Source organism: Ceraceosorus guamensis (genome assembly GCF_003144195.1).
Source record: "Ceraceosorus guamensis strain MCA 4658 unplaced genomic scaffold IE81scaffold_69, whole genome shotgun sequence".
NCBI lineage: Eukaryota > Fungi > Basidiomycota > Exobasidiomycetes > Ceraceosorales > Ceraceosoraceae > Ceraceosorus > Ceraceosorus guamensis.
The window spans coordinates 55064-81341 of record NW_020290064.1 but is presented as its reverse complement, the minus strand read 5'-3'; the positions used below and the strand labels follow the sequence as shown (position 1 = coordinate 81341).

The 26278-nt window shown below is 54.6% G+C and overlaps 11 protein-coding genes across 11 annotated transcripts; 8 read left to right on the top strand and 3 right to left on the bottom strand.

The window, feature by feature from the left end:
* The first annotated feature begins 30 nt into the window (after window positions 1-30).
* On the top strand, window positions 31-1496 carry IE81DRAFT_325632 (Sm-like ribonucleo protein). The gene is made up of 3 exons (XM_025514581.1): window positions 31-580; window positions 710-797; window positions 1104-1496. Exons 1-3 carry the CDS (start codon window positions 452-454, stop codon window positions 1154-1156), a joined length of 270 nt encoding a protein of 89 aa, XP_025367559.1. The 5' UTR covers window positions 31-451; the 3' UTR covers window positions 1157-1496.
* A 1051-nt stretch (window positions 1497-2547) lies between these two features.
* IE81DRAFT_325630 (hypothetical protein) lies at window positions 2548-3871 on the top strand. Its single transcript, XM_025514580.1, has 3 exons — window positions 2548-2965; window positions 3326-3518; window positions 3631-3871. The coding sequence occupies exons 1-3, from the start codon at window positions 2803-2805 to the stop codon at window positions 3668-3670; spliced, it is 396 nt and encodes a 131-aa protein (XP_025367558.1). The 5' UTR covers window positions 2548-2802; the 3' UTR covers window positions 3671-3871.
* Window positions 3872-3883: 12 nt separating this feature from the next.
* Window positions 3884-4543, top strand: IE81DRAFT_223447 (hypothetical protein). The gene has a single exon (XM_025511065.1). It carries the CDS (start codon window positions 3964-3966, stop codon window positions 4510-4512), a length of 549 nt encoding a protein of 182 aa, XP_025367557.1. The 5' UTR covers window positions 3884-3963; the 3' UTR covers window positions 4513-4543.
* A 6-nt stretch (window positions 4544-4549) lies between these two features.
* On the bottom strand, window positions 4550-8033 carry IE81DRAFT_316713 (MCM-domain-containing protein). Its single transcript, XM_025512567.1, has 6 exons — window positions 7902-8033; window positions 7496-7836; window positions 6930-7387; window positions 5747-6863; window positions 5560-5674; window positions 4550-5481 (listed from the first exon to the last, which is right to left on the bottom strand). Exons 1-6 carry the CDS (start codon window positions 7902-7904, stop codon window positions 4645-4647), a joined length of 2871 nt encoding a protein of 956 aa, XP_025367556.1. The 5' UTR covers window positions 7905-8033; the 3' UTR covers window positions 4550-4644.
* A 546-nt stretch (window positions 8034-8579) lies between these two features.
* Window positions 8580-9614, top strand: IE81DRAFT_277508 (putative Shwachman-Bodian-diamond syndrome protein; the record flags this gene model as incomplete). The annotated part of the gene is made up of 4 exons (XM_025511477.1): window positions 8580-8804; window positions 8913-9113; window positions 9203-9373; window positions 9498-9614. Coding segments are annotated over 4 exons (714 nt in total), but the record flags the coding sequence as incomplete, so codon positions are not given.
* Window positions 9615-10220: 606 nt separating this feature from the next.
* IE81DRAFT_325627 (hypothetical protein) lies at window positions 10221-11718 on the top strand. Its single transcript, XM_025514579.1, has 3 exons — window positions 10221-10498; window positions 10594-10692; window positions 11134-11718. The coding sequence occupies exons 1-3, from the start codon at window positions 10493-10495 to the stop codon at window positions 11455-11457; spliced, it is 429 nt and encodes a 142-aa protein (XP_025367554.1). The 5' UTR covers window positions 10221-10492; the 3' UTR covers window positions 11458-11718.
* A 3-nt stretch (window positions 11719-11721) lies between these two features.
* On the bottom strand, window positions 11722-14114 carry IE81DRAFT_305239 (Nop domain-containing protein). Its single transcript, XM_025512321.1, has 4 exons — window positions 13866-14114; window positions 12835-13783; window positions 12619-12748; window positions 11722-12549 (listed from the first exon to the last, which is right to left on the bottom strand). Exons 1-4 carry the CDS (start codon window positions 13891-13893, stop codon window positions 11884-11886), a joined length of 1773 nt encoding a protein of 590 aa, XP_025367553.1. The 5' UTR covers window positions 13894-14114; the 3' UTR covers window positions 11722-11883.
* A 241-nt stretch (window positions 14115-14355) lies between these two features.
* IE81DRAFT_305234 (26S proteasome regulatory complex, non-ATPase subcomplex, Rpn1 subunit) lies at window positions 14356-17834 on the top strand. The gene is made up of 5 exons (XM_025512320.1): window positions 14356-14803; window positions 14877-15439; window positions 15511-17458; window positions 17549-17636; window positions 17707-17834. Exons 1-5 carry the CDS (start codon window positions 14585-14587, stop codon window positions 17751-17753), a joined length of 2865 nt encoding a protein of 954 aa, XP_025367552.1. The 5' UTR covers window positions 14356-14584; the 3' UTR covers window positions 17754-17834.
* A 344-nt stretch (window positions 17835-18178) lies between these two features.
* IE81DRAFT_325623 (hypothetical protein) lies at window positions 18179-19747 on the top strand. Its single transcript, XM_025514578.1, has 5 exons — window positions 18179-18361; window positions 18458-18789; window positions 18888-19119; window positions 19197-19224; window positions 19299-19747. The coding sequence occupies exons 1-5, from the start codon at window positions 18286-18288 to the stop codon at window positions 19360-19362; spliced, it is 732 nt and encodes a 243-aa protein (XP_025367551.1). The 5' UTR covers window positions 18179-18285; the 3' UTR covers window positions 19363-19747.
* A 623-nt stretch (window positions 19748-20370) lies between these two features.
* On the bottom strand, window positions 20371-22804 carry IE81DRAFT_361329 (P-loop containing nucleoside triphosphate hydrolase protein; the record flags this gene model as incomplete). Its single annotated transcript, XM_025516727.1, has 6 exons — window positions 20371-20784; window positions 20902-21107; window positions 21246-21524; window positions 21585-22129; window positions 22202-22497; window positions 22598-22804. Coding segments are annotated over 6 exons (1947 nt in total), but the record flags the coding sequence as incomplete, so codon positions are not given.
* Window positions 22805-24576: 1772 nt separating this feature from the next.
* IE81DRAFT_349304 (hypothetical protein) lies at window positions 24577-25592 on the top strand (the record flags this gene model as incomplete). Its single annotated transcript, XM_025516375.1, has 4 exons — window positions 24577-24768; window positions 24900-24984; window positions 25065-25292; window positions 25429-25592. The coding sequence occupies 4 exons, from the start codon at window positions 24577-24579 to the stop codon at window positions 25590-25592; spliced, it is 669 nt and encodes a 222-aa protein (XP_025367549.1).
* Window positions 25593-26278: the final 686 nt, after the last annotated feature.

Here is a 26278-nt window from a genome sequence, read left to right as displayed (position 1 = left end):
ATTGTGCTTGAGTCAAGTTTCTTCGCTACCACCTTGCATCTCACCATCCCAATCTTCCCACTGCTCTTTGCGCGGACCTCTGAAAGGCATCACCGAGTCTCATAGCATTTACCGAATTTGCGGCTTGAAGAGCAGCTTCCCCGCCTTCATCGTCGCGAGGCAGGCTGCTACTTGAGGCCTTGCATTCACACGGAACGTCCACAGCGCCTTCCTGCAAGTCGAGAAGCCTTGGCCTCCTGAAGAACGCAGCATAGCAAGTTCGGTATCATCTTCACGAGCAAGGGAAGGGTCATAAGCGTGACAGTGCAGTCGTGGGTCTCCATACAGCATCAGTGGAACCCCCACGTGTCCATCGTCATTTTCCACCAACCGATTCGCTCTGAGCGTCCCATCCACCCCAGCATACACTCATCTCTAACCTCGTCTTTGCGCACGAGACACTCTTTCAAAGATGGGTAGTCGGCAACAGAGGGTGATGGTGCAACCCATCAATGTCATTTTCAAGTTCCTCCAACAAAAGACGCGCGTTTCGATTTGGCTGTACGATAATTTGGACTTCAAGTTGGAAGGTGTCATTATCGTGAGTAGTTCAGGGGTAACTCTCCCGGTGCACGGGCGCTCGTGTGTCTGGTGCTCGTGAGGAGCCGCGTTCGACGTAGTTGAACTGTTCTTATCTTCAATCCTCGATCCTCCATCCATCCACCATCAGGGCTTCGACGAATTTATGAACGTGACATTGGCAGAGGCGGAAGAGGTGCACATCAGAAAAGAAAAGGCGGGTCAAAGAGCCGAATTAGGTGAGATACAAGACTCGGCAAAAAGCCACCTTGTTCGTGGGTGGAGGGACATCGGGAATGCAAGGGGAGAGACACAGGGACTCATGCCGTCACGTGTGGCCAAATATGTTGGTAGATGTTTGGGAAAAGACGAGAGGTGCATGGGGCGACCGCGCACACTCGCTATCAAATCTGCGACTGGTCAGCCAGAGCTGGGTTGGGCTCGGAGGTACAACGACTCTGCGAACAGTCGACTGGCCGATCCAGTACCTTCGCTTACCGTCTCGCTTTCTCGACTGACGCCATCTCCCCGCAACCTCAAATCAGGGAGAATCTTGCTCAAGGGGGACAATATAAGCGTCTTGACGGTGGCTCAATAGTCCAATACCTCCTGTGAAAACCTCGCCACTGCGAGATGACGGCGTCGGTCTGTGATCAGAGGGAGGAAGCTTTGGGCAAGCTGCATGGTGATGGACGACCCGGCTTGGCTGGATCAGGCCAAGTGGGCGACGTGGAACTCGACTGTACTCTCTCGCGTTCCACACGTTGAAGATGCGCCCACAAATTGAATGGCATATCCAACCGATCTGCCATTCTCCCGTGTTGGGCACTCGCAGAAAAAGATTGGATATAAGAAAAGAAGATGAAGTGCCGAGCTGCACGAGGGTGAGACGGCTTCGTCAGCTTGTGAAAGACGCCTGCTTGGCGCAGAAAAGGGTGCGAAATTGAATTCTGCATCTCGCCAAGCTCACGATTGCTCAAAAGCCAGAAGGAGCGTGCGTGGCAAGCATGGATGATTTCCGTCACTCAGTGACGATGCCCAGTCAAGGTGTTGCGTCCAACAAGTCGAAAGTTCTCTTTTTCGCGAGCTCATTTCTCAACAGCTGTCATTGCATCGCATGACGCAAGTCTCACTCCCTCCCTCTCTCCCTCTCTTCCTCTGCATCTCTTTGCTTGCTACTTGGGCTCGTATCGCTGTGTTGTGCTGTTGGTGATGCTGAACCAAGTTTCTGCGACTCGTGGGTCTTTTGATTGAGCTTTTGTCAAATATCGTTGGATTTGGCGCGAGTTGAAGGGACAAGATACAGCCGTGTCCCGCACTCTTGACTTGTTGCGCTCCGTCCGCACGTGGATCATCGTCGTTTCAATCCGATTCTCTCGATATTGATTTTGGAGGTTAGGTCGAGCGCTTTGATCTTTTACCATGCACTTGATCCTGTCGTCATCGATCTAATCGCCTTGCAACGTGCCACGGTCACTCGTTCAAGCTTCAAGCTTAGTCACGGATTCGGTGATTGCGAGGCGAGCGACGAGACACGCCTGATACGCCAGCGCATGGTCACGATAACTCCATCGGCAGACGTAGAGGTGAAGTTTGCCCCATGTCCACGAGTCCGCAGTCCACATCTTGATTCAGTCTTGACCTACAACTGTGACTCTGACTGGCGATGATCAATTCGTCACAGGTGGCGATAAGCGCATGGCAAATTCACCACGATTATCCAACCCGCGGACGATTCCTGTCAGGAGTTGAATCTTGGACGTCGCGAGTTCTGGCGTCAGAGTCTCGAGTCAGTCAGAGTCAAGAGTGCGGCGACTCGTGACTTAATCGTGAATTGATGTCGATTTCGTTCGATGTGGCCCATCGTCATCGGCCGAACAAAGCCGACTGCGTGAGAGGTTGTTCGTCGCCCGCCCGCGCACGGTGCGCTGCTTGTGATGCTGCTACGTCGCGTCTGCCTGCTTGCATGCATAGCTCCCCCATCCGACGCGCGTTCAATCGGTCGTGTATGCATGCGATGGCTGCTTCGAGAGAGTCACGAGTCATGCTGGACTTTTGTCCACAGCTAGGCGACCAATCTTGCCTCTCGATCTTCAACTTGCACACTCGCCACCACTGTCCCTCTGCTGCCTCTACCATCAAGATCCAAGAGCGATATTTAAGAGAGACGATCAGCGCACGCGCAATCTCTAATCCGCACAGACGATAGATAGCTCCAAAAGCTGCAGGACCAACTGGCCCAAAATGTCATCGAACAACCCTTCAGGATCCAACGTGCCTGCAGGTGGAGCTCAAGCGCAAGTCCAAACTCAGACACAAGCCCAAGGTGATCAGGGTCAGAATAACGAGCTGCCTGGACATGGTGTGTTGGAGGAGGACGATGAATTCGAAGAGTTTGAAGCTCACGGTGAGTCGCAAGGGCGAGTCGGTGGAGATTGGAGACGAAGGCGGATGGAGTGGGAAACGGGCAAGGGGCAGCTAGCTAGCCATCGCAGAATTCTGATCGAGCATCTTGGTAAAATGCGCGTATGAAGAAAGAGTTTAGGTTGGGGGGGGGGGGGAGGGGGGGGGAGAGGGAGTTCGTGATGTGTGGCGGAGCACGAAGCAGACCATGCTCGAGGGGACGCAGCACCCTTTCTGGTGGGCCAGCAATCGCAGGTCTCGGCACCCTCTTCACAGCGCCACTTTGTAATGCCAAGCTTTCGCATGGTCTCAGCCCTGCCGCGCAACATCGCTAAACGCGCCTTTGTCTCGTTGCCTCACACAGACTGGCAAGACTCGGCCACCTCCTTGTCCCACATTGGTTCCAACACCACTCCATCGGGCGCGGCAGGAGCAGCAGGATCGAGCATGATTGGCGAGCGAGGCGCCACTGGTTCTCAGACTGGCGGGGCTGATCATCTGTGGGAGGATAATTGGGACGATGATGATGTGGAGGATGATTTCAGTCTAGCCTTGAGGTGAGTGGGAGTTTGCTCGTCCTTTTTTTTTCTAGGAGGTTTGTTCGGCAAGAGCATGGTGCCCCTCTCTGACACATTGCGCCACCATCCTCTCCCTTGCCGCAATCTCCAGGGCTGAGCTGGAAAAGACTTCTCACGCCATGTCGACCTAATTTGATTCAGCGAGGCCTTAGCCCAGAATCTCGGCCAAGAGCAAAGCATCGCCAGCACAATGCTTTTACCATACGATTTCTGCAGCGGCTTCTATGCACGGGCGCTCTGTTCACCTACATCCCCTAAATCCAAGCCGAAACGAAGTGCTCATCAGCAATGCATACCAATAGCGAATCGAGAATCGTTGACCTGATTTTCCCCCACACGTCTCTTGCGTGCTAGGATGGTTGCCAGCTAGATTTGCAAATATCTGAACAAGAGAAAAGGATGGGGGATGAGCTGGGTGTATTGAATGACGCGGCCATTTACCGTCGCAGTCGCAGTCAATTCCTGCTCGAAACACGATCTCTTTCCCTCTCTCTTTCTACCTCCCCCCACCCCTCTTGCCAAGTACGGCCGCCTCTTGCGCCCACACCGGTGCGACTCTCGCGTTTCTCACAACATTCCATCATCCGTGCGTGCGCACAAGAATTTTGCGCGCGCGCGCGCGCCCCCAAAAAAGTCCAACTCTGTATTCCCATCGAGGTGGCATCATGCCGGCACTCGCGCTTCGCCCCTTCCCTTCCTCCCTCCCTCCTCCTCCAAAAAGATGCTCTCTTGCCGCTCTCAGCCTCATCTCGCTTCGTCTCCCGTCGAAGCAGCCTCGGCCAGCCACACCTGTCCCCCACACCTTGCAGCCCAGAGAATTTGGATGCGCATTGCTGGGGCACTAAAAAGCAAAGATGAAGAAGCGAGTGATGTGTTCGTGGATGTATCAGATACACGCGGGAAAAGGGGGGGAACAAAGCGAGTCTGGAAAAGGCGTACAAGTCAAGGGATCGGCGAGAAGACATGTGCATGACGAATGGGAGACGATATCAGAGACTCGGGGGGGGGGGGGGAGAAGGGAGAAGGGAGCGGGGGAAAAGTTGGGGAAGCGGGAAAATGGGGGTGGAGGGATACGCGAGCGCAGCACAGAACACGATGTTTGACATCACAGCTGTTCAGCACCTCTACTGACAGCGCCAAAGCGTTTCGTCACCGCTCTCTGCTGCTCGTCAAACGCGTATCCGTTGGCCTGGAAGAGTCTTGAGTTCAAGAAAGGTCTGACATCAAAGATGTTCAGTTCCTTTGCCTTGCTTTCGAGCGCATTGAGCGGCACCGACACCACTTCAGCTTGAGCCTCTTCAGGATGCCTTCTCCTCTGCGCAACGGCCGCAAATCTCATTCTATCCTTGACCAATCCACCGAGCAAGAAGGCCAGCAGCTCATCGTGATCTCTGCTGCTGTGCAGGTACTTCCTGAATCCCCTCTCCAAAGTCCTCTTGATGCTCATCTTTTGCGCGCTCACAAAGCTCTCCACCGTCGTTCGTATGGCCAGGTCGATGTCGTCCGCTCGCACATAATCGCGCAGGTGCATCTTGGCGCTCGCTTCTGCCATCCTGATCATGCTCTCCAGGTGCCTCACAGTGATCGGGTAGCTTCCCGTCGACAAGGATTCTCGCCTCAGATCAGCATAAAGCCTCGCCATCCTATCCTGATCGAGCGAGTGCAGCTTGGGCCTGACGTGCGCGCGCGCATACATGATGTACTTGCGCAGCAAATCTTGAGGGATAATGTCCGCATCTAGAGACGTCGCCACTCTCGACTCGTCAACATCTTCGTCGAAGCGAGGGTGCGATCGCAAGTGCGATCCCACCACGAAGCGCGCCAGCATATCGTCCTTGACCGGGTCCACCGTGTCTTTGACGACGCAAAGCACGTCGAAACGCGACAAGATGGGTTCGGTGAGCTCGACGTTCTGCGCAAACGGAATAGTTGGGTTGTAACGCTGCGCGATTTCCAGACAGGTAGCTTTGATCATCAGCGACTGTGATTAGAGATTCGCAGCGTCTTTGAAAGGACTCACACCACGTGTAGGGTTGGCAGCGGCGAGGATCGCACACCTGGCTTGCAGGGTTGTGACGATACCTGCTTTACTGATGGAGATGCTTTGTTGTTCCATCGCCTCGTGGATGGATGTTCTATCGCGCGCCAATATAGTCGACATCAGTACACGCGCTCTGATCGACGTATTTTTGCAAATCCTGACTTACCTGTCAGCATCATTCATCTTGTCGAACTCGTCGATGAGGCAAACGCCCTTGTCTGCGAGTACCAGAGCACCGCCTTCCAGGGTCCACTCGTGAGTCACGGGGTCTTTGCGGACGCTAGCAGTGAGACCAACGGCGCTGGCTCCTTGACCAGTGGTGAAGACTGCTCTGCTCGCAGTCTTTTCGACGTATTTTAAGAATTGCGACTTGGCCGTTCCAGGGTCACCAAGAAGAAGCACATTAATATCTCCTCTGATACGATGCTTGCCCCCTACGTCCTTGGCGCATCCTCCAAAGAGGGAAAGCGCAATGGCAGTCTTGATGTCTTCGTGACCATAAATGCTGGGCGCCACGCTCTTCAAGATACGTCGTCCAATGCGCTCGTCCCTGGCAAGCGCTCGCACAGCTCTCTCGTCCTCTTCCGTCATGCGGAACGCAGCGTACGCATCGTCCCTCTTCGCAATGTGGTTCGCTTCGAGCACAGTAGCAAAGACTGGGAAACCGTTCTTGGTGTTCAGCGCAGCGTCGAAATTGTTGCGGTAGATGCCCGTCACCTCCACTTCTTCTCCGGGTTTTGCGCTGTCGATCAAGTCCCAAAGGAGGATGACCTCGCGGTGTCGGGGCAGCCTTCCAGGAGGCACACTACCGGGCGACTCTTGCAGAGTCATCTTTTGATAATTGCGGTAGACGGTCTGCTCGCTGTTGACTTGAAACGGGCCTCTCTTGGAGCAATTGTTGCAATAGCTGACTTTGACTTCCTGATTCGCGTCCTGAAAGAAGGGACCGAGAACAGCGCCGCACGAGAGACAGTCGAACTTGACGTACTTGAGTTGTGGAAAGACGCCGGTGCGGCGAGTCACGACGCCGGACACGCGCACAAGCGAATTGAGGTGCTCTTGACGAAGATCGCGAAGAGTCGAAGAGGTTGGCAGATCGGAGATGCGCACGTGGATTTCGGGATGGATACGGTCGTAGTGCGGATAGTAGAGCATGATGACGTCGAAAGCGACCTGATCGAAAATAGGAAGCATGGCTGCGGGCGAGTTTGCCAAGAAGTAGGCCAAGATCGCCTTGCTGTCGACGAGATGCAGGAAAGATACCTCGAGTGACTCGGAATTGACTGCGTGCATGAACCAAGCGATCAATCAATCTCTTCAACAGATAGGTGACTGCATCCAGTACTCACGTTCACCGAGCACTTTGATGCGTTGGCCGTACACGCTAACACCATTATCGTCGACGTAGGTGACCAGGAAATTTCTGAATTCTCTTTCGATCGTGCGGCGAACGTTCTCGGTAGCGACCCAAGAGGCGATGCTGTCCGTCTTGACGTCTCCGAGCTGTTCGAGGGGCAAGTCTTCAGCTCCAGCATCAAATTCTTCTTCCATGCGCTCATCGTAATGACGTCTACGACGACCTCCTGCCACCACGTCTCGATCCTCGTCCTCGTCGTCCGACTGCAAAAATGCAGGCGCGCGAGATCGACGAGCACCTGCTCCGGCTGCTGCGCGCTCTTGACGATCACGGCGAGCCATCTTGAGCTCGGCTACGCGACGCGCTTGAGGGTCCATCTCGTCGACCGAGACATCGTCGTCGATGTCCTTGGGGTCATAAGCATCCAAGGCGGCATTGCCATTATAATCACTGCCACGCCGTCAAGTAGGGATGAATTTGTCAGTCTTGCATCTAGCTGACCTCTATTGGCCTGCTGCTGCTGCTGCTGCTGCTGCTGCTGCTGCTGCTGCTACTCACTCTTCCATTCCTTCAGCAAATAGGTCTTCCCCCTCTTCGTCGTCCTCGTCATCTCCGAGTGCACGCGCATCATTCTCTTCGTCGATCACATCCTCTTCATTAGCTTCATCAGCATCCGAAGCAAAGTCGCTGAATCCCGCACCTGGAGGGCTGGAGGGAGGAAGACTAGAAGGAGGGGGACTAGACCGATTGCTAAGAGCTCCTGGAGTCGAAGCTGCCAACGCCCCCAATCCTGCCCCGCTAGGTCCGTCGGCTGGTGAAGAGGCGTCCAGAGGACCTTGACCCAACGTGCCTCGCGTTGGTGAGCGACGACGCTTGCGAGAAGTGTCTTGCTGCTGAGACTGCGAGGTGAGGACGAGGGCAAGTCAGTATGCGATGCCTCGTCGCGAGCGCGATGAGCACTCACCATCGTGTAGATTCGTTCGTTGCTGCGGAAGGATGACCTTGACCAATCGAAGGCTGGAGAAAGGGATGGATGGTGGTGGGTGGCCAAGCGAAGGGATGCGAGATGCTGGTCAAGTCAAAGACAAGCTTGGCTCAGGGCCCGAATGGGTCTGCCTGCACCCTTGAGCCACACGCAGGCCAAGTCCTCGTTGGAATCGTGAATGTGCTCCCGCCGGTGCCCTGCCCTGCTCTGCCCTGCCCTGCCCTGCCCTGCCCTGCCCTGCGTCTCGAACCGTGTGATGCCTCTCAGGGCAAAACGCGTCAGAAAGACTCACAACTCAAGACTCGCATCCAACGCGCAAAGAAGGAACGCGTGGACGCGTCAAGTCGGTCGGTCGGTCGAGCGCGTAAATTGACGCGTCGGTAAGTGGGGAATTGGTGTCCGCGTTGATGCAAAAAGGATAGTTCTAGATTGGACGATATGCTAGCCTCATGCAGCGACTCCACTTTCTCGTGCAGTCACTGAGTGCACCAGCCTCACTCACGACTTGCGCAAAAAGTAGTCGAGAGGGTGTATGCGCTGCGCTCACTGGTCATCCCTCATCCCTCATCCCTCATCCCTCGCCAACCCCCTTGACCAACACGCACCAAGCTATCCTGAAGCATCATGCCGATCAATCAACCGGCCAACGTCATCAAGTTGACCAACGTCTCCGTCGTTCGGTACAAGCGCAGCGGCAAACGTTTCGAAGTTGCGTGTTACAAGAACAAGGTTCGGGAATGGAGGACAGGAGTAGAGAAGGATTTGGACGAGGTGCTTCAGATCAAGAGCATATTTGTCAATGTTTCAAAGGGGCAGACTGCTAGCAAAGAGGATGTTGAAAAGGCTTTTCCCGGTTTGAATACGGATGAGGCGTTGCTTGAAGTGAGTTTGCGCTTGTGCCACATGCAATGACCGAGGATGTCTGCCCCCCTCCCCTTGCTGACCGGTGCAAACCTCTTCTTGCACGGAATGGATGGGGGACGATGATAGATATTAAAAAAGGGCGACTTGCAGGTGGGAGAGAAGGAACGCTCTCATGAACTGAGCAATTCATTCAGAGAGATTGCGACTGGAGTGGCGGAGAAATGCGTGGACCCCGGATCACAGAGACCTTATACCGTCGGCATCATCGAAAAGGCCATGCACGATGCTGGGTACAGCATCAAGACGGGCAGGAGCGCTAAACAGCAGGTGAGCGGAGTGTGCGTTCCCGTCTGGTCTCTAGTCGATCTCGTTGTGCTGAGACGTAGCCGATTGCTTCTCGTCCCGACCCGCGAAAGGTGTTGGACGTGATCAAGCTGCTGCAATCATCCGACACGCTACCGATCGAAAGGGCAAAGATGCGCGTGAGGATAACCATGTCCAACAAGGAGGGCAAAAAGCTCAAAGAGAAGCTATTGCCGCTGGTGGAAAAGGTCGAGGAAGACGATTGGACGGAAGATTGGGAACTTGTGAGTTGCCTTGTTCGCTTCGCAATCGACTGAGGGGCGGTCGTGCGCAGAGAAAGCAAGGAACAAGCCAAGTGATGCGACTGTTTGTCAGAACTGATTCGAAACCTCTCACCACACCGACCAGATCGCATCGATCGATCCGGGAGCGTTGCGCCAGATCAACGAGTTGCTGGAGAATGAGACGAAAGGAAGAGGCCGAGTAGAGACGCTCAGCTTTTCCAGCATTGCCGACGGAGACGAGGCGCTGGAATGAAAAGGTGACAGTGAACTCACATTTATTTTTGGGTCACCTCGAAAGTTCATCTCGCGCCGTGCTCGAAGCGACACGCGTGTCTGAAAATCGCCGCCAAAGTTCAATCCTGAGACTGTACTTGGCTCGGAATGTGCTCGACAGGCCCGAACGAGTCTAGATAGCTTGCATCGCCAAAGTGCTGCTCAGCACGACGCTGCCTGCTCTATTGGTCACCGCGATCTCACGCAGTCACGAGTGAAGCTGTAAGGTCACGATTAAGTTCCGGCAAGGAACTCGGTCATATGCCATCGATCGAGCTCTGCGTGAATGTCTGATCTGCAGCTCTATCGCTCGACTCGAGATGCTTTGGATAAGCAACACGTTTCGCGTCAAGCGTCAAGAGTAGTAGAGTCACGAGCCAGTCAAGAAACAAGAGTCTGAGTCAATTTTTGAATTGAATCAAGAATCAAATCACAAATGTGAATCAAGATGGCGCGTTGAGGGCGACACGTGACGCGTCCTTGAACGCGCAGATCAACGCGTCCAGCAGCAGCAGCTGCGCGCGTCCGCAAAAAGTCGGCTGCATTCTTGATTGCCATTTCGCGCACGCGATCTCGGCTCGCTCATATTCGTGGCTCGGTGCTCCTTCCTCTCGACACATCGCAAGTGGTAAATTTGGTCTGCCCAAATCAGCACAGCACGGCTCTTCAGAACGAGCGGCCCCTTCAGTCTTCCAACCACGCCGCGTTGCGAGCCGTACTTCGAATCTTGCATCCTGCATCTGTTAGAGTAGTTCAGTCCGACTGGTGGACCCCCCTCGGACGACTGGGGAGTACGAGAAAGAAACAACAGGCAGCGCACCTTCGGCACCTTGACGCATATTCACAATGGAGGTATGTTGCCTCGTCGTCTCATGACCAGGCGCGTCAGAGCAAGCGCTGATATTTGTATCTCAAATCTACACTCGACTTGATGCTCTTGCGAGCAGGCTGACTCCCCAGTCCAAGCATCGCACCCAACTGCAGGCTCTTCTCAAAAGAGCTTCTTCGAAAAGGAGAGGGAAAGATTGGTCGTGGAGATTGCAGAGGTGAGCGATTTTGCAGTAGAGCTTGTAGGAACATGTTGGGAAGCAAGAGCAAAAGTGCGATCGCCTATCAAAGCCCCCAAGAGGACATTGCAAAAGAGTTGCAGGAAGGGCTCGTCTGGTCTGGTGATGAGAACAGGCAGTAGAGCGAGGCGTACGACCTAGCCTGGCACGTCACGCTTGGGCGGAAATCGCTAGGCTGGCATTCCGCCTCGCAGCTCGTATGGCGGCGCAAGTGTCGGTGACGTGGGTGGAGCGGAGCAGACGTTCAACTTCTACGATTTCTCATCGAGAGGGGGGGGGGGGGGGGGAACTATCGCTGCGTGACCTACGCACCCCAGGACTGACCCCCCATTCAGCGTGCGCAAAGTCAGACATGCTTTGAGAGCATATACTGACGCCGCAATCTTTCCACGTGATGTTCTTTGCCTTGCATCTTCAAAGGGCATCGGTACAATCATCGACCATTCCAACGCGCTCAATCGCAAGTTAGAAGAGTCCATTTCTGTCGGAAAAGAGTTTGAGCCTATAGCAGGTTTATGGGGCAGGTTCACAGAAGTCATGCGAGCAGCTGGAATTCCCGATCTCAGCGGCGCGTCTACCGGTGGTGCGGGGTCTGGAGTTGGAGAAGATGGTGGAGCGGATAATCAGGATGGAACAGCTGGTAATGCTCAGCAGGATGGATTGAGCAGGAGTCAAGGAGCTGATACGGCATTGCCTCCCGGTGTGGCACCCGGCGGTGGCATTGTCTATGGCAGAGACGCTTAGTGAGACGCTGCTGCTCGAACGCGACTATCGATCGCTTCCCGGGCATGCAATTGCTCCCCAAGGGTCCTCTTCCTTCATGTATTTGTAGACCCCTTGATCAGCTCGAACCTCACGCATTCAATGGCGCCGCTGTCCGCATGTTGTGCTGAAGCTGCGCGGTCTGTTCGAAATCGGCTGAAGCGGAAGAGCAGAGGAGATCGACGCAAACATGCAAAAAGGACAATGTCCGCTCAGGACTGGTCACCGGCCCAACGATCGAGGAGTCACTAGACGAAAGAGTCATGTAGTAGCGAGTCTGAGTTGCACATGTGGCAATGTGAGGATAGCATCATGAAGACATTCTCGAGTGACGACAAGAAACCAGGCAGGATCGAGGCATGCGCAGCTGTCTGCCGAATGAAAAACAAAAACCGTCGCGTATCATCCTCAGGCGCCTTCAGATTTGCGCTTCTTCTTCTTCTCCCTCTTGGAAGCATCCCCATCCGTCTCTGCAGCTTCAGCCTCAGCCGCTCTCTTCTTCTTTTCCTTCCTTTCCTTCTTCTTTTGTTCCTCTGCGAGCAAAGCTGAAGCGTCTGCCGCGCCGGCGTCCTGGGCGGCAGCAGCGGCCTTGGCAGCCTTCTTTGCGGCTTTGCGTTCCTCCTTTGACAACTCCGCACCGGCATCCGTCTGCGTGATGGAGAGGTCCACCTCGCTTTCCGCAGCTGCCGATTTCCTCGCCTTCTTTTGCGCTTTTCTCTCCTCCTTACTGAGCTTGGCCTCGCCATTGGGTGCTCCATCCACGTCCATAGGCTTGGAAGAGCTAGATGCTGCAGCAGCATTCGACGAGGGTGTGCCAAACTGTCTCGCAGGCACGGAATCGGCAGCTGCGTTGTACGTCCTGCCGCCTGAAGGCGTGAATGCTGTCTGTTTGGGACCAGCGCCAGGTCCCGATCGTAGGCCGGCAACGTCCGTACGATGCTCCAGACCTCTCAGCCGCGCTTCAAGTCGTCCTCGCTCTTGTAGACCAATCGTGGGGGCAGTCTCGGCTTCCGCATCTGCAAGCGCATCCAATCTGATCGAAAGGGCTGCCTTGGTAGCAACCATTCTTGCCATCTGCAAAGGGATGCAATTCTCAGATGAGCCCACGCGTCTAATCAACGGCTTCACCTACACGAGCCTCACCTTTCCCTTTAGCTTCTGAGGCGCTTGGCCAACCAAAGAGGAATGGTAAATCAGTCCGTACTTCGGTGTATCGTGCTTTGTCTTGAGTGCTCTGAAAAGGGCCTTCTCTGCACCAAGAATTTGGACGGTACTGCGAGCAGATAGCGAGATGATGAGAACCGTAACCAGCGCCAGGATGCTAGCTTTTCACACCTCCAACTTGTTCACGTCACTCACGAAGCTGGGTGTTTTGCGAGATTCAGCAAGCTACCGGCGTGAGAGATGAGTCTGGCGCCAACAAGCTCTCCTACCAGCGCAGTCAAGTTGGGCGCAATGTTTGCCATCCTAGTCTGCAAGTAGGACCAAAGCTGAGCTCTATATGCGCCAATCTTGACGACCTGTTCTGCCAAGCTCGAGATGTGGCTCAAATCCGTGTCTGAAATCTCCGTCCCCATACTGATCTCTGCGGCAGCTTTCAATGTTTCCTCCAGCTCCTCCGGCAAGATCTCGCTAAAGTCGGTCGTGCTGCAAGAAGTTCTGAAACCCATGGCAAGCACGCATTTGGAGTAGGCGATGTTGTCCGTGATCAGCTTGCCCATTTCGGGGAAATGCCATCCGTACCATTCCTTGACTCTCATGGCGTAAATGTTCAGCTCCTTGTCCAGGTCGTCCAGAAGACCGACCGCTTGCACGACCATGGTATCTACCTTGTCAGGGCTGAACTTGAGCTTGTACCGAGACAAACTGTGGCTGAGACCCAATGACATGGTGTTGAGATCTCTAGGGTCGAGGCCGTTCGAAGTAGCGCCATCAGGCGAGCTGAGCGAGAGCAGGGGGGCCAAGTGCTGACGGATGCCTCTGTAGAGTTCCAAGACGGAAGAGTCTGAAGTGACTTGAATGCCTAGCTTTTTGGAAATCGTACCTCCCAACTTGGGGTCAGTCACGACCAATTGCTCCTTTTGCTTTGCATCGACGATCTCCGAGGTGAGGAATTTTTTCAGACCTTTAGACATTTTGCCGTCCCCTAATGCTGACACATCCTCCACCGCCTCGGCTGTGGACTGAAACCGATGAATGGCGCTCAGCTTCACTAGACGCGAGGCAGAATCCGCCGATTCGAACTGCTTGTGCAAATCTTTGGACGTCAATGCGCCAGGCTCCGAGAGCCTGAAAAGGCAAAAGCCCACTGCGAGCCAGGATGAATGTAGATCCGCAGTGAGAAAGCGATAAGAGAAGCATGGGCTGGAACGACCATGCTGGGGACTCACCAGCTGTCTCGAACAGTACCAGCACCATCGTGAGCGTGCAGCAAGTCCGAAGTCTGAAGGCAATGGTTTAGCGACGACGAGCAATCCGCTGCTCTAGAGCTTGATGACCGTCAGCAGGGCCGCGAATGTGGGTGCGGGACAAGATGCGAGGTGTATAAAGTTATTTCGGAAAAGATGATTTGGATGTGGAGCGTCAAAGGAAGCGCTGCAACTCAGTGATTGTCATCCATGCTGTCGCGGCGTTCACCGAGCGGATCGAGGTGAGGTTCGTCTTCTCAACTTTTTGGTCATGCAGGCATCAAAATTCTCATGCGTTCGGGCTCAAGCCACGTGGTCTAGCGGCATGGAGTGGGCGATGGCGTGCATGGATGGATGCTGCTTTTTGGCTCGTCACGTTGGCGCGTCTCCAAGGCACCCTTCTTGTCACGTGTTGGGACGACACGCAAGTGCGAGCAGTGACGACGCGCACCGACCATGCATCAGCCAACGATGACCACCTCCATCTGTAGAGGCTGACCGAGATCAATTCAGGCTCTGCCGCCCACTTTAACATTGCACGGCCTCCTACTAACCGCCGCCATCGACTCAAGCACTTGGTCCCACGATTGATACTGCTCGCTTAAGTGCGGCACTCACACTGTTGCCTCGTGCGACGCTCTTCCACCTTGCCTCTTGCTCCGCCACCTCCTCCAGCAGGGCGCGCGTTCGACACTCCCACGATGACGCGGCAAGAGGCTGAGCAGACGATCCAAGTGACGTCGGAAGACCCCAAAAAGAAGGACGCCAAGGAGAAGGAGCAAGAAAGTAAGGATGGTGCATCTAGTGGTGCAGGTGTAAATGGGGATGCGAAGGGCAAAGATGCTAAAAAGGAAGATGAGCTGAGCGAAGAGGATTTGCAGCTCAAGAACGAGCTCGAGATGCTCGTGGAGAGACTGAAGGTGTGTCGCTTTCGATTGGCTGATACCGAGATCTTGCGGCTGATTGGTCCGATGAAACCATACTTGTCCACAGGAGAGTGAGAAGGATTTGTATAGACCTGCACTTGAATCTCTGCGGACGCTCATCAGAACGAGCACGTCAAGCATGACATCTGTGCCCAAACCGCTCAAGTTTCTTCGGCCCCACTATCCTTCTTTGAAAACAATCTACTCGAGTTGGACTTCATCTGAAGACAAAGCTCTCTTTGCGGAAATTCTTTCGGTGCTTGCCATGACATACAGCGACAACGGACACAGGGAGACGTTGAAATTCAGAGTGGCTGCTCGCAGAGTTGGAGGTGCCGAAGACCCAGGTTTGTGGGGTCACGAGTACATGCGGCACTTGGCGGCAGAATTGGGAGAGGAGTACAATGCCAGAGTGCTAGAGGATGACGAAAGCAGACAATCAGGAGACAACACGGATCGGCCATCGGCGGATGAGCTGTTGGATTTGGCACTGCTCATCGTGCCTTTCAGTTTGAAACACAATGCGGAACACGATGCTGTGGACCTCTTGCTGGAGCTCGAGGCCATCGACAAGCTACCGCAATTTGTTGACAAGGATACGTATCAGCGCACCTGTCTATACATGGTTAGGTGAGTGTTGAAAATTACCCAAAGTCACCCTTCTTCGCTTGACTGACGCCGCTCCATTGCGCGCTCTGCAGCTGCGTCAACCTGCTCGTGCCTCCCGACGATCTCCTGTTTCTGCGAACGGCTCACGAAATCTACCGAAAGCACGATCGCTTTGCCGAAGCGATGACCATTGCGCTTCGGCTAGGCGATCCGGCACTCATCCGGTCTGACTTCGACGCAGCTGGTAATCCCTTGATGCGGAAACAGCTCGCGTATATGCTTGGCAGACAGCAGGTACCTATCGAGTGGCTACAGGACGAGGACGCGCCGATCGAGGATTCTCAGATCGTCGACGCCATCAACAATGCTTCCCTCTCGCACCACTTTACAAGCTTTGGCAAAGAGCTCAGCGTGGATGAGCCCAAGAGTCTTGAAGATATATACAAGTCGCACCTAGACAGCTCCAACACGACGCTGAGCTCCACTGTCGATTCAGCGAGGGGCAACCTGGCCAGTACCTTTGTCAACGCGTTCGTCAATGCTGGATTCGGCAACGACAGGCTGATGGTCGGAGCCGAGGAGGGCAATTCCTGGATCTACAAGAACAAAGACCACGGCATGCTCAGTGCCGCGGCGAGCCTAGGAATGAGCCTGCTGTGGGACACGGAAGTAGGTCTGGGTCACATTGACAAGTACACGTACTCAGCGGACGAGAACATCAAAGCGGGCGCGCTCATGGCGTACGGCATCTTGCACTCTGGCGTGCGGACGGAAATGGATGCGGCCCTAGCCCTGCTAACGGAGCATGTAGACAGCAAGAGCGTTCCGCTGAAGATCTCGGCTATCGTCGGCATCGGTATTGCTTACGCCGGCTCAGCGCGAGAAGACATCGTGCCTCTGTTGCTGCAGCACGTCGCGGACGAGACAGCACCGATGGAAGTCGCTTCGCTCGCTGCCCTCAGTCTCGGATTTATCTTCGTCGGCACATCTCAAGGAGAAATAGTTCCCACCATCCTGCAAACGATGATGGAGCGCGAGCCTTCTCAGCTCGATGATAAGTGGGCTCGCTTTATGGGTCTTGCGCTTGCTCTGTTATTCCTGGGCCAGCAAGATGCTAGTGATGCCACAATTGAGACCCTCAAGGCGATTGACCACCCTCTCAGCAAGCAGAGTCAAGTTCTAGTTGACATGTGCAGCTTTGCCGGTACGGGCAATGTGCTGAAGATCCAGACCTTCCTGCACGACTGCTTGGAACACCTCGGCACGGACGACAAGAGTGATGATGAAGACGGCGGGAACGAAGAAGGTCCGGGTGCATCTGGCGCGAACGGCGCTTCTTCAGAGCAAAATAAAGACGACAAAGAGAAGGAGAAGCCGAACGACACTTTCCAAGGCTTTGCGGTCATCGGTATCGCCTTGGTCGCCATGGGAGAAGACGTTGGATCCGAGATGGTCTTGAGGCACATGGGCCACTTAATGCACTACGGCGAGCCCGTGGTGCGGAGAGCGGTGCCCTTGGCCCTGGCTCTGTTGAACCCGTCAAATCCAGAAGTCAGCTTGTTGGACACGCTATCTAAATACTCGCACGACAACGATCTGGATGTCGCCATCAACTCCATCTTGGCCATGGGACTGGTCGGTGCGGGCACGAACAATGCCCGTCTGGCCCAAATGTTGAGACAATTGGCCAACTATTACCACAAAGAACCGGACTCTCTGTTCATGGTGCGGGTAGCCCAAGGTTTGATTCACATGGGCAAGGGAACGATCGGATTGACGCCTTTCCACACCGATCGACAATTGATGAGCCGGACTGCGGTGTGCGGTCTACTGGCCACACTCGTCTCCTTCACCGAAGCTAGAGGTTTTGTCCTGGACAAATCTCACTGGATGCTCTATTGGCTCGTCTCGGCCATGTATCCACGCTTCTTGATCACCCTGGACGAAGAGCTCAAGCCTCTGCCCGTGTCTGTGCGCGTTGGCAAAGCTGTGGATGTCGTTGGTCAGGCTGGTAAACCGAGGGGCATTGCTGGATTTGCTGTGAGTAGGAACTGGCCACGCTCGTGCGCCCAGATGCGGCTGCCTAGTATTCTCGTATTGATACCTTCGCTCCTGCAATCGCACGTCTAGACGCACACGACGCCCGTACGGATGGGCGTGGGCGAGCGTGCAGAATTGGCAGATGCTCGGTGGTTGCAAGCAGGCAACGTCCTCGAAGGTAAGTTGTGGCTCTTGGTGCAGATAGCAGACCTCGCGCTGAGTCGCACTTCCTTCGTCCATCAATCCAGGTATCTCCCTTTTGTACCAGAATCCTGGATGGAGCGAAGACGACTGAACAGCCAACAGGGCGGAGACACGAGAGAAAGGGTAGATGTCGTAGCACTAGGCTTGAGAGCAATGCAATCATTTCGTCGTCTCTGTTATTGCATCTCGTGTCTAGCCGTTCTTCACACGCTCGAATCGCTTTCGCGAGCCTCTCACAGTCTCGTATCGCAAGGACGCGCATCGGGCGACACGCGATGAGGGGTGTAGAGTCCCGAAGTGAACATGACAGTTGTGAATCACAACAATCTTCTGAGTCTTGCCCAGGCTCGGGGTCTGTGTTACTGTTTAGAATGATCGAGAACGAGCTGGCCTTCCGACCTCCACCCGCGTACGTGACGGCTCACGCACGGAGCACGTCATGAGCCCTGCCGCGACGCGACTCACCTTGCCATCTTGCTGTGCCTGCTGCTCAGGGCTGCCCGGCACCCAAATATGTTATCCTATCCCCACCACCTCGACATCCTGCAACGAATTCCAACACCGGAAGATCGCATCCCTGTTTCATTTTGCAGAGCACACAGGCCAAATCAGCAAGCTGAACGATGGCTCTTCCACCTGGACTGCGAGCCCTGGCGATTGGGGACCCCCAGGCACCTCACTGTCTCGAGTTGTACGTGGGTGAGTAGGCGAGCCGGATGTCGCACCTTCATGTCGAGACAGGCATGCATGACACAAGCTTGACAATCACAATTTTGCTCGGATTGGCTCTTCAAGACTTTACGTGCCCCTTCAGCAAGAAGCAACTGTCCGGTGTGAATGAGCACCTCTTGCCCCTGATCAGCAATTCTGGAGCATACAACAACAAAGTTCGCATTCTCCTACGTCCCTATCCTCAACCATGGCACAGTACCAGTCCTTTGCTCACCGAAGCCGCAGTTGCAGTGGCCAGATTGGCCAAACCAAGAGGTACAAGTTCGGAGTACGAAGCGGAATGGCAAAAACTTTGCAATGCCGAGGAGAATGCTGCTTGGGTCTTTGCAAAGGCTCTGTTCGAGGAGCAGGAAAAGTATTTCGATGGACCTGCGAAGAACAAGAATGCTGATCAGGTGAGCTTTTGAGAGCGCAGTATAGCGCACACCTCATTCTTCCCTACCACTTGCCAATCATCTTCTTCTGACTCGACATCTCTGTGGGCAAAATCCAGATCCGAGCAGAGCTCGCCTCGCTGGTCATCTCAACGCTCGGCGAAGCTCCCAAAGTGACCAAAGGCAGACCTCTGCTGCAAGCTCCGGAGAAGGGTGTTCCCTTGGGTCAAGCCATCAAGAATCTCCTCAGGGTGGAGAAGGAAGGCAATGCGGGATCTCAAGTGGTTGGAGATGTAAAGTGGTGCGTCAAGATGGGGAGACAAAATGGAATTCACGTTACTCCCACCGCTGGTGAGTGAGCAGAGGCTCAAGAAAGGTCTGGGAGACGATGGCTGATTCGTCTGCCTGGGCTGCTGCACGCATCGTAGTCTGGGATGGTCTCGTTCAGCCTGCCATGTAAGTCGCGACGAATTGATCGAACGTCGCGGACGAATCTTCTCTGACACTGCTCTACTCTACTCTGGCGCCAGCTCGTCCTCCTTTGGTGCAGAAGAGTGGAAGAAGTTCTTGGACGAGCAAGTAGGCGGGAATTGAGCTCGCACGCACTTATACACGATCACGTTCAGCGCTGTAACGCAGGTGCATCGAGGCACTCGACTTTGTGTCATCAAATGGGTCTCATTGCAACGTGCTGTTCGGATCTTGGTTGATACGTGGGGAAATCGCGTGCTCGAACACAGCATCCACGCTTGGCGTACCGTGTAGCGAGCGCTTTGCTCAGCGCAAACGATGAGCGACATGACCGCTGCTGGTTGTGCGCTGCATGGCGTCTACAAGGCTAGAATCAGCCAGCTGCTGGATCATCGCATCTTCATCGAGAGCCGCCTGCTTTCGCAAGTTCCTGATCGCAAAAGAAAGATATTTCGAACAACGTCAGCAAGCGCGTCGATCTCGACCAGTCTGCATTTCGCTTCTCACTTTTTCTTCTTGCCCTTACTGGCTTGCTCTTCCATCAAAAGGCTCGTGTCGCTCATGCTCGCGTCCGCAGAGACTTGTTTCTGCTCCCTGAAAGGCACGTCGCTCTTCTTGGCGCTGTTCCTAACCGTCACTGCTCTGGTCTTGCCCTCATGAGCAGCCGGAGCAGCTCTACCGCTCTTTCTTGCTCCCGCACTCGCACTCGCACTCGCACTCGCACTCGCACTCGCACTCTTTCGAGCAGCGCGCGGTGCTTCTTCAAACGAGGACTCTGACTCGACAGACTCTTGCGTCGCATCAAAAGACTCATCCGTCGTTTCGTTGATCGAAAATTCTTCTTGCTCCTCCTCCTCCTCTTCAGTAGAATCTCCCTCCCCGCCTTCGTCTTCCTCATCCTCATCCAAGGTCTCCTCCTCCTCCTCCTCCTCATCACGGCTCTCGTCCAGCTCCTCGTCGCGGGAATCTTCTCCTTCGAAGCTATCACTGCTCAACAAGCTGTAATCGGCCTGCTTGTCCTGCTCGCGGTCCAAACTCATACGAGCCAATCGCTTGTTCAACTTTGCTCCCGGTCCAGGCTTCAAGAGCGTAGAAGCGCTATTCGAACTGTCCGCTCCGCTCTCGCTCGCCTCATCTTGGCTGACCAACGAATCTTCCTCTTGCAGCGCCTATTCGAAAGAAGGTCGACGGTGCTTTGGCTGTGTGAGCAGGAGAAAGACGCGGAGCACATTTGATGCACTTCAAAGAAACACTCACAGCGAGCGTAGCCTCGACTTCTTCCGCATCTCGTCTTTCCTGCTTCCTTCCCGGCGTTTCAGCAGGCGCCATCTTAGAGCTTCTAATGCCGCTCGCACCAGCACCGCGATTGGCCTTCAAGAGCAAGTCGATTTTCCTATTGACAAAGTTCTCATTGTCCTCGGCATCGGCCAACAATCTCTGAGAGTAGGCCAGCTCCATCTCTTGCAGTCTGCGCGTCATCTCGTCCGCCATCTCTGCTCGCACATCGCTCTCGATGGTAGCCAGGCGCTCTTCCGCTTCGCACAGCTGTTCGCAATTCGCGGTCAAAAGGGCATGTGCTTCGGGTCAGTCCAGCGGCGTCGTCCATTCGCGCGCGAAAGAGAGAAGCAGAGGATCTAGAGGTATGGAGCAGCGCACACTTACCAAATCGTACATCTCCTCGTACTTTTCCTTGAGTTTTGCAACAAAAGGATCTACGCCTTCTTCATCCTCATCCTCTGCACCTTGCCCTTCCACAATCGTAATCTCCACATCCTCATCGTCGTACAAATCCTTGTTCTGGTGCGAGCTCGGCTGCTGCTTACGAATCTGTGCGTGCGTCTGCGTCTGCGTTTGAGCTTGTGCCGACGCTTCCTTTCTACTGAGGGCCAACGTCGAAGTGCCCACGCTGGCATTTGACATTTTCTTGTTTCTCGCACCTGCCAAGTTGGACAGGGCAGTAGTGCTGCTAGGCAGCATTCTCTTCGTTGGTGAAGCGCTGAGCCGACTCATATCGCCACCTGCCAAATTGCTTTGAGAATGACTGAACAGCTCGGCGCGTCTTGCGATGTTGGGATGTACGACGAGCAATTGAGGATTGGTGCGTACGCTAGTAGATACGTCCTGCACGCAAGCGCTCATCTCCAATACCGGATGATTTTCTCTGTACTCCGTATGAGGGTTCAGATTTAGGATCATCACCGCTTGTCCATCTCCCGTGAAAAAGGAGGAAAAGACTTCTGTCAACTTGGAGTGGTTGAAAGGCACGATGGAAGGTCTTCTCCGTGCTATTCTCTTTGGAGCTTCACTGGCAGCATCCCCATTGCTGTTGCTTGTGGTCGAATCACCTTCCATGCGGGCAGAAGCGATGGGATTGAGAGCCTGCACAGAAGCTGCCGCTCTCGCTTGGTTCTTTCTCAGAGCCTTGAGGCACTGACCGAGGCAGACCAGTCCATGATTGATCTGACCAGCTTCCTTCAACTGAGGTTGTTCCGTCTTGCTATTCGCCTGCCTCTCGCTTCCCGCTAGATCCACGATACTGAGTCTTGCGGTGGTGACGTCCGACGTATCGCCTTGCTTCATGCTTCCGTGTTCCCTGACCACGCGGAGCGTAAATATGGCGTGCGATCGACTGGAGGTCGAGTTGGTAGCGGTGGCAAACATGGCCCTATTCTGTCCTCCTCGCACAATCAAAGATCTAGCCTCTTCCGCGTTCCTCACTCGTATCTCTCGCGCTCCATGCACGTACTTGTTGCCCGTCTCTGGATCCTTGACCAACGAGAGCGGAGCTCTATCGAAAGCTATCTGACGTCTTCCGTCCGACGAAAAGTGTCCAGAGCTGGCGGACGCCAAATTGCTGATGCTGAAGCTGGAAGCGAAACGACTTCCAGATCTCGTCAGTCCGGCATTCGTAGCGTGAGCCGACATTCTAGCCGACGCGGTAGTCGCCCCGCCCGTAGCAGACTGATCCGTCGGGTCGACATCCAACAAGTCGAAGATCCTCTCCTTGTAAATTTCTACGTACGACACCCAGATGCTGTAACGCCAATTTCTGTCCACTTGGATCTTGCACTTCTCCTTTTCCCACTGCGCGAGACCATCGGCTGGAAAGAGCTGAGAGGCGCTGTCGGCTTTTTGTAGCATGCGAGCAAAGGATCTGAAGGCGTAGGGATTGATGCCGCTGCCCATGTTGCCCTGCGCTGCATCCTCCGTGGGCGAAGCTGCCATGCGCTCCACGCCAGAATAACCTTTTGGTCGAAGCTGGCGATGAAAGACGAGCCAGCGTAATAGCGAAATCGTCAATCAACGGCTCAACAAGAAGGGAGAGGCGATTGGAAAGCGACGGGGGGTTAGGACTCACGTCACTCTCGCTTTGCAATCCATCGATGGAGTTGAAAATCACATCCACCGTCCTGGGCAAGATCCCAGCGCCTCCTTCGCCAGGTACGCCCTGGACAGTGTAGCTCTTGCCGCTATTCGTCACGCCGTACGTAAAGATGAGACCGCTAGATCCGCTGAGCAAAGACTTGACCAAAGGCAGTGTCGTCTTTTTGAAGAAATCTGCCTGTTGCTCCAGCACTGGTAGAGCTGGTACGGGAGGCTGGTTGGGCACTTGAAGCTCGGGCGCAAAGACTCTGTGATACTTGTAGTAGTGCGCATCTTCGGTCAGCACGCCGGCACGCTTGGAAGGAGGAGTGACAAGAATCTCGGTCTCGCTTAGAAGTTCCAAGTACAGAGCAGCTGCTTGTGCTCCACTTCCACTTCCTTGGTGAGCTTGAGGACGGATGCGCAGGTATGCCTAAAAGATGAGGATTTGGTCAGCACGCTGCACAGCAAATGGACCTTGAGCGACTGGATGCGTACATGCACGCATGTATGCCAAGTCGTGTATGCTCCAGAGTACTCCAACCCGATCCATCAAAGCAATGATACACCGCTCTGCTCACCTTCACCGGCTCATTCTCCGTCTCATCCATTTCGTCCATCACGCCAGCTGCCATCCTGGAACGAGCAGCGCTCGTCGCTACAGTCTTCTTGGCGCTGGGTGCTCTCGGCGTGGCCGCATTCGCGCTGGTCTTTTCATCTTTCGCAAGCTTAGCTCTAGAGCTCGAAGTATCCGATGACAAGTGGCCAGTGTTGCTTTGCATCATCCTCCTAGCGGACGGCGTGGTGGTGGTGGTGCAACTGGCCAGACCCGTCCTCGCGGCCGTGTTTCGCGTAGCAGCAGCGCTAGAAGGACTGTCGCTCGATGTGGAGCACATCGTCTTGTTTGCCAACGCGCTACCTCTAGGTACAGCAGAGCCTGCTATCCCTCTGACCTGACTTTGAATTTGAGAGCCGGATCGTTGAGCGGGTCGAGGTGTTTGAGAAGTGGTGGACGATCGATTGCTGGCGCTGCTGCTGCTGCTGCTCTCGCTCTCGCTTGGCCTCGTACGTTCTTCGGAAGGTTTTAGTGCTCGACGCATCGAGGTTGGGATACCGCTCGGCGCGCTTCCTGGTGCGGGAGAGCGAGTGGCGGCTGAGCGAGTGGGTGCCATCGCGATGCTGCTGCTCAAGCTTGCAGCGATGCCTGTGGTGTGGAGCAGGATCAAGGTATGGAATGATCTGCTCGGGTTGTCTGCGGGGCGTCAGTGCAGAGCTTTGGAGATGGTCGAAAGTACCGTACCGAGAAGCGTCGCTGATGAGCTAGCTGCCTGTTGCTGGTTGTTCGCTTCGAAGGTGACTACATGCAGGGGTGATGTTGCTCAAACCGTCGATACGAGACAAAGTGAATGTCTGGCGCACACAGTCAGAGAGTATATAATAAGAATCACAATGTGAATGACGATAATAGCAGGTGCGCTGCATGCTGCGTACGTGCGCGGGCTCAATGAACCTTCGACCCGCGCGCGGCTGTCATTCAAGACTTGCGTACTTTTACATCAACCAACACCGCGCCGGCGCGCGCTCGCTCGACGCGTCTAAGCGAGTCACGTGTCCTTCACACGCGCCTCAGAGGCTCGAGTCAAGTCAAACGTGCGTATAGCTCAATCGCTCATTTTGATTTGAATTCGACTTGTAACTCTTGCAATCGCGTGAATCTGAATCAAGAACCACAAATGGTGAATCAAGGAAGAGCAGGCGGGGGAGTTGCTCCATCGGCGTGGTACTCACAGCTCTTGACTCTCGACTGCATTCGCATTACCGCTCTCGATATCTACTTACTTGCGGCAAGTGAGTTTCTCACATACTCTGCCCCCTTGACGCTGTCAATCGACCATTCGCAGATCCCACTCAGCCGTCCGCAATCCAGATCTCGCCCTCGCCCTCGCCCACACAGCAAGCACATCGCCAATCGCCATGTCAGACTTTCCGCGCGTAGACCTATCCAGCGCAGCGGATCTGGATCGTATACTAGACAATATCCGTGCGCACGCCTTGCAAATGCTATCAGATCGAGTAGAGAGGGAACATCAAGCTTCCAAAAGCAAGTCCTCCTCGTCTTCTTCGAGCAGATCAGCTATCGAAGTCGGCCAAAAAGCCATCGACATTGTGAGTTGATCGCATGGGTCAAAGCTTTGGTGTGCTTTCCATCGAACAAGCAAAGCGCATACATGTATCAGCACAGCTCACTGTCGTGCTCTTGACCTACTCCGCCCACATTGCCCTGCCACCGATGATAGTGGATTGCAAGTGCGCGCAGAAGGCTAGAACTGAACATCACTGCAAACGGTCTGACCTTTTCTCAGTTGGCAAGTCAAAAGACACGTGAGTGCTTGCATACATCCCCTGCTCCTCTGAGTATTTGTCTGACAAACGTGAAGTGTCTTCGATTTTCCCCCTCCCAGCGGTGGCACCATTCGATCAAGTTCTTTCTCAGCGCGTACAGTCCTTGGCGGCCGAATCGGACGATTTGACTGCTCAGCTGGTCCACGCGAGAAGGACTGTACCGCAAAGAAGAGCAGACGCTTTAGCAGCCAGAGCCAACGTCGTCCGCACGCTTGCGGCAAAGGAAGAAGAGAAGAGGCAATTGGTAGAGGAAGAATGGGCAGAGAGGGACAAAGATCAAGTCGATCGTGAGTCTGCGCCGTCCGCTCTTCATCTGGATCTGAGTTGCGGCGTATCGAATCGCATCGGAGTTGCTCATTCTTTGCCTTTTCCTTGCGCTGCATTTCGCCCCTTCCGCTATCGCTGCACCCACAACGATTACAGTGTCCCTCCCTCGAGCTGAAAGTGTGCGCAAATCGCTGCTTGAAGCCGTCGGCTCCATCGACGCTCTACAAGTGGCCCTGTTGGAACAGACCAGCGAAGCGCAAGATCATACGGATCTGGTCAGACGTCTGAGAGGTTTGGCAGAGCAGGAACTGAAAGCTTGATCAGGCTTGATCGCGCGCCGGATGCGGGTGGGCGAACAAGGCTGAGGTCTCTTGTGCCATTCGATGGGCCGTCCGAGCGCGATCGCTTCTACGGTGGTGTTTGGAAGATGGCCATTCTGCATGTAACACGTCATCCAGCACTTGAATAGTCCGACCTTTTGAGGGACCAGATCATCCCTTGCACTCGACGCTGCTCTTTGCACTGATGTTCTCTTCTTCCTTGTACTACCACCATTCTCATCAATCTCTCAGCGAGCTGCTACATGTGTGCCCTCGATGTTGCATGGCCGTGAACCCCATTTCGGAGCGAGTGTCAAAGTCGACTTGAGCTGGATCGTCTAGTCCGCGACCAAAACCGATCACTGATGATCACAGTTCACGATTGAGCGCTGCATAATCAGCATCGAATACCAATGGAGATGTGCGCGAAAGCTAATGGCGGGCGCGTAGCAAGCGCGAACACAGCCGCCACTCTACGCGACTCGCACTCGCACTGTGACGCGCCCGCGTCATCGAGCCGCCAAACAAGTCGTTGATGTGAGTGTTGGAGGCGCGTCGCGACGCGTGCACGCGTTATGAAGCGCGAACGCGGCTGTGCATGTGCACCTATACAGCGTGAATCGCTTCCGAGTTGACATGGAGAGGCGGAGGATATGGAGAGAGAGAGAGAGAGAGAGAGAGAGAGA

Excerpts from the sequence above, each read along its gene's own strand:
- IE81DRAFT_325630 (XM_025514580.1), top strand. The coding sequence starts at position 2,803 with ATGTCATCGAACAACCCTTCAGGATCCAACGTGCCTGCAGGTGGAGCT. Across the intron at positions 2,966-3,325 it reads CGAAGAGTTTGAAGCTCACG|ACTGGCAAGACTCGGCCACC; the intron begins GTGAGTCGCAAG and ends TGCCTCACACAG. Across the intron at positions 3,519-3,630 it reads GATTTCAGTCTAGCCTTGAG|GGCTGAGCTGGAAAAGACTT; the intron begins GTGAGTGGGAGT and ends CGCAATCTCCAG.
- IE81DRAFT_325623 (XM_025514578.1), top strand. The coding sequence starts at position 18,286 with ATGGCTCTTCCACCTGGACTGCGAGCCCTGGCGATTGGGGACCCCCAG. Across the intron at positions 18,362-18,457 it reads CTGTCTCGAGTTGTACGTGG|ACTTTACGTGCCCCTTCAGC; the intron begins GTGAGTAGGCGA and ends TGGCTCTTCAAG. Across the intron at positions 19,120-19,196 it reads TCACGTTACTCCCACCGCTG|TCTGGGATGGTCTCGTTCAG; the intron begins GTGAGTGAGCAG and ends CACGCATCGTAG.
- IE81DRAFT_305234 (XM_025512320.1), top strand. The coding sequence starts at position 14,585 with ATGACGCGGCAAGAGGCTGAGCAGACGATCCAAGTGACGTCGGAAGAC. Across the intron at positions 14,804-14,876 it reads TGCTCGTGGAGAGACTGAAG|GAGAGTGAGAAGGATTTGTA; the intron begins GTGTGTCGCTTT and ends ACTTGTCCACAG. Across the intron at positions 17,459-17,548 it reads GGGGCATTGCTGGATTTGCT|ACGCACACGACGCCCGTACG; the intron begins GTGAGTAGGAAC and ends TCGCACGTCTAG.
- IE81DRAFT_325632 (XM_025514581.1), top strand. The coding sequence starts at position 452 with ATGGGTAGTCGGCAACAGAGGGTGATGGTGCAACCCATCAATGTCATT. Across the intron at positions 581-709 it reads AGTTGGAAGGTGTCATTATC|GGCTTCGACGAATTTATGAA; the intron begins GTGAGTAGTTCA and ends ATCCACCATCAG. Across the intron at positions 798-1,103 it reads GGGTCAAAGAGCCGAATTAG|GGAGAATCTTGCTCAAGGGG; the intron begins GTGAGATACAAG and ends ACCTCAAATCAG.
- IE81DRAFT_325627 (XM_025514579.1), top strand. Across the intron at positions 10,693-11,133 it reads TGGTCGTGGAGATTGCAGAG|GGCATCGGTACAATCATCGA; the intron begins GTGAGCGATTTT and ends GCATCTTCAAAG.
- IE81DRAFT_223447 (XM_025511065.1), top strand. The coding sequence starts at position 3,964 with ATGACGCGGCCATTTACCGTCGCAGTCGCAGTCAATTCCTGCTCGAAA.
- IE81DRAFT_316713 (XM_025512567.1), bottom strand. Across the intron at positions 7,388-7,495 it reads TTTGCTGAAGGAATGGAAGA|TGATTATAATGGCAATGCCG; the intron begins GTGAGTAGCAGC and ends ACGGCGTGGCAG. Across the intron at positions 5,675-5,746 it reads AAGATGAATGATGCTGACAG|AACATCCATCCACGAGGCGA; the intron begins GTAAGTCAGGAT and ends GGCGCGCGATAG.
- IE81DRAFT_305239 (XM_025512321.1), bottom strand. The coding sequence starts at position 13,893 with ATGGTGCTGGTACTGTTCGAGACAGCTG. Across the intron at positions 13,784-13,865 it reads GGTACTGTTCGAGACAGCTG|TGGGCTTTTGCCTTTTCAGG; the intron begins GTGAGTCCCCAG and ends CCTGGCTCGCAG. Across the intron at positions 12,550-12,618 it reads CTCAGAAGCTAAAGGGAAAG|ATGGCAAGAATGGTTGCTAC; the intron begins GTGAGGCTCGTG and ends ATCCCTTTGCAG.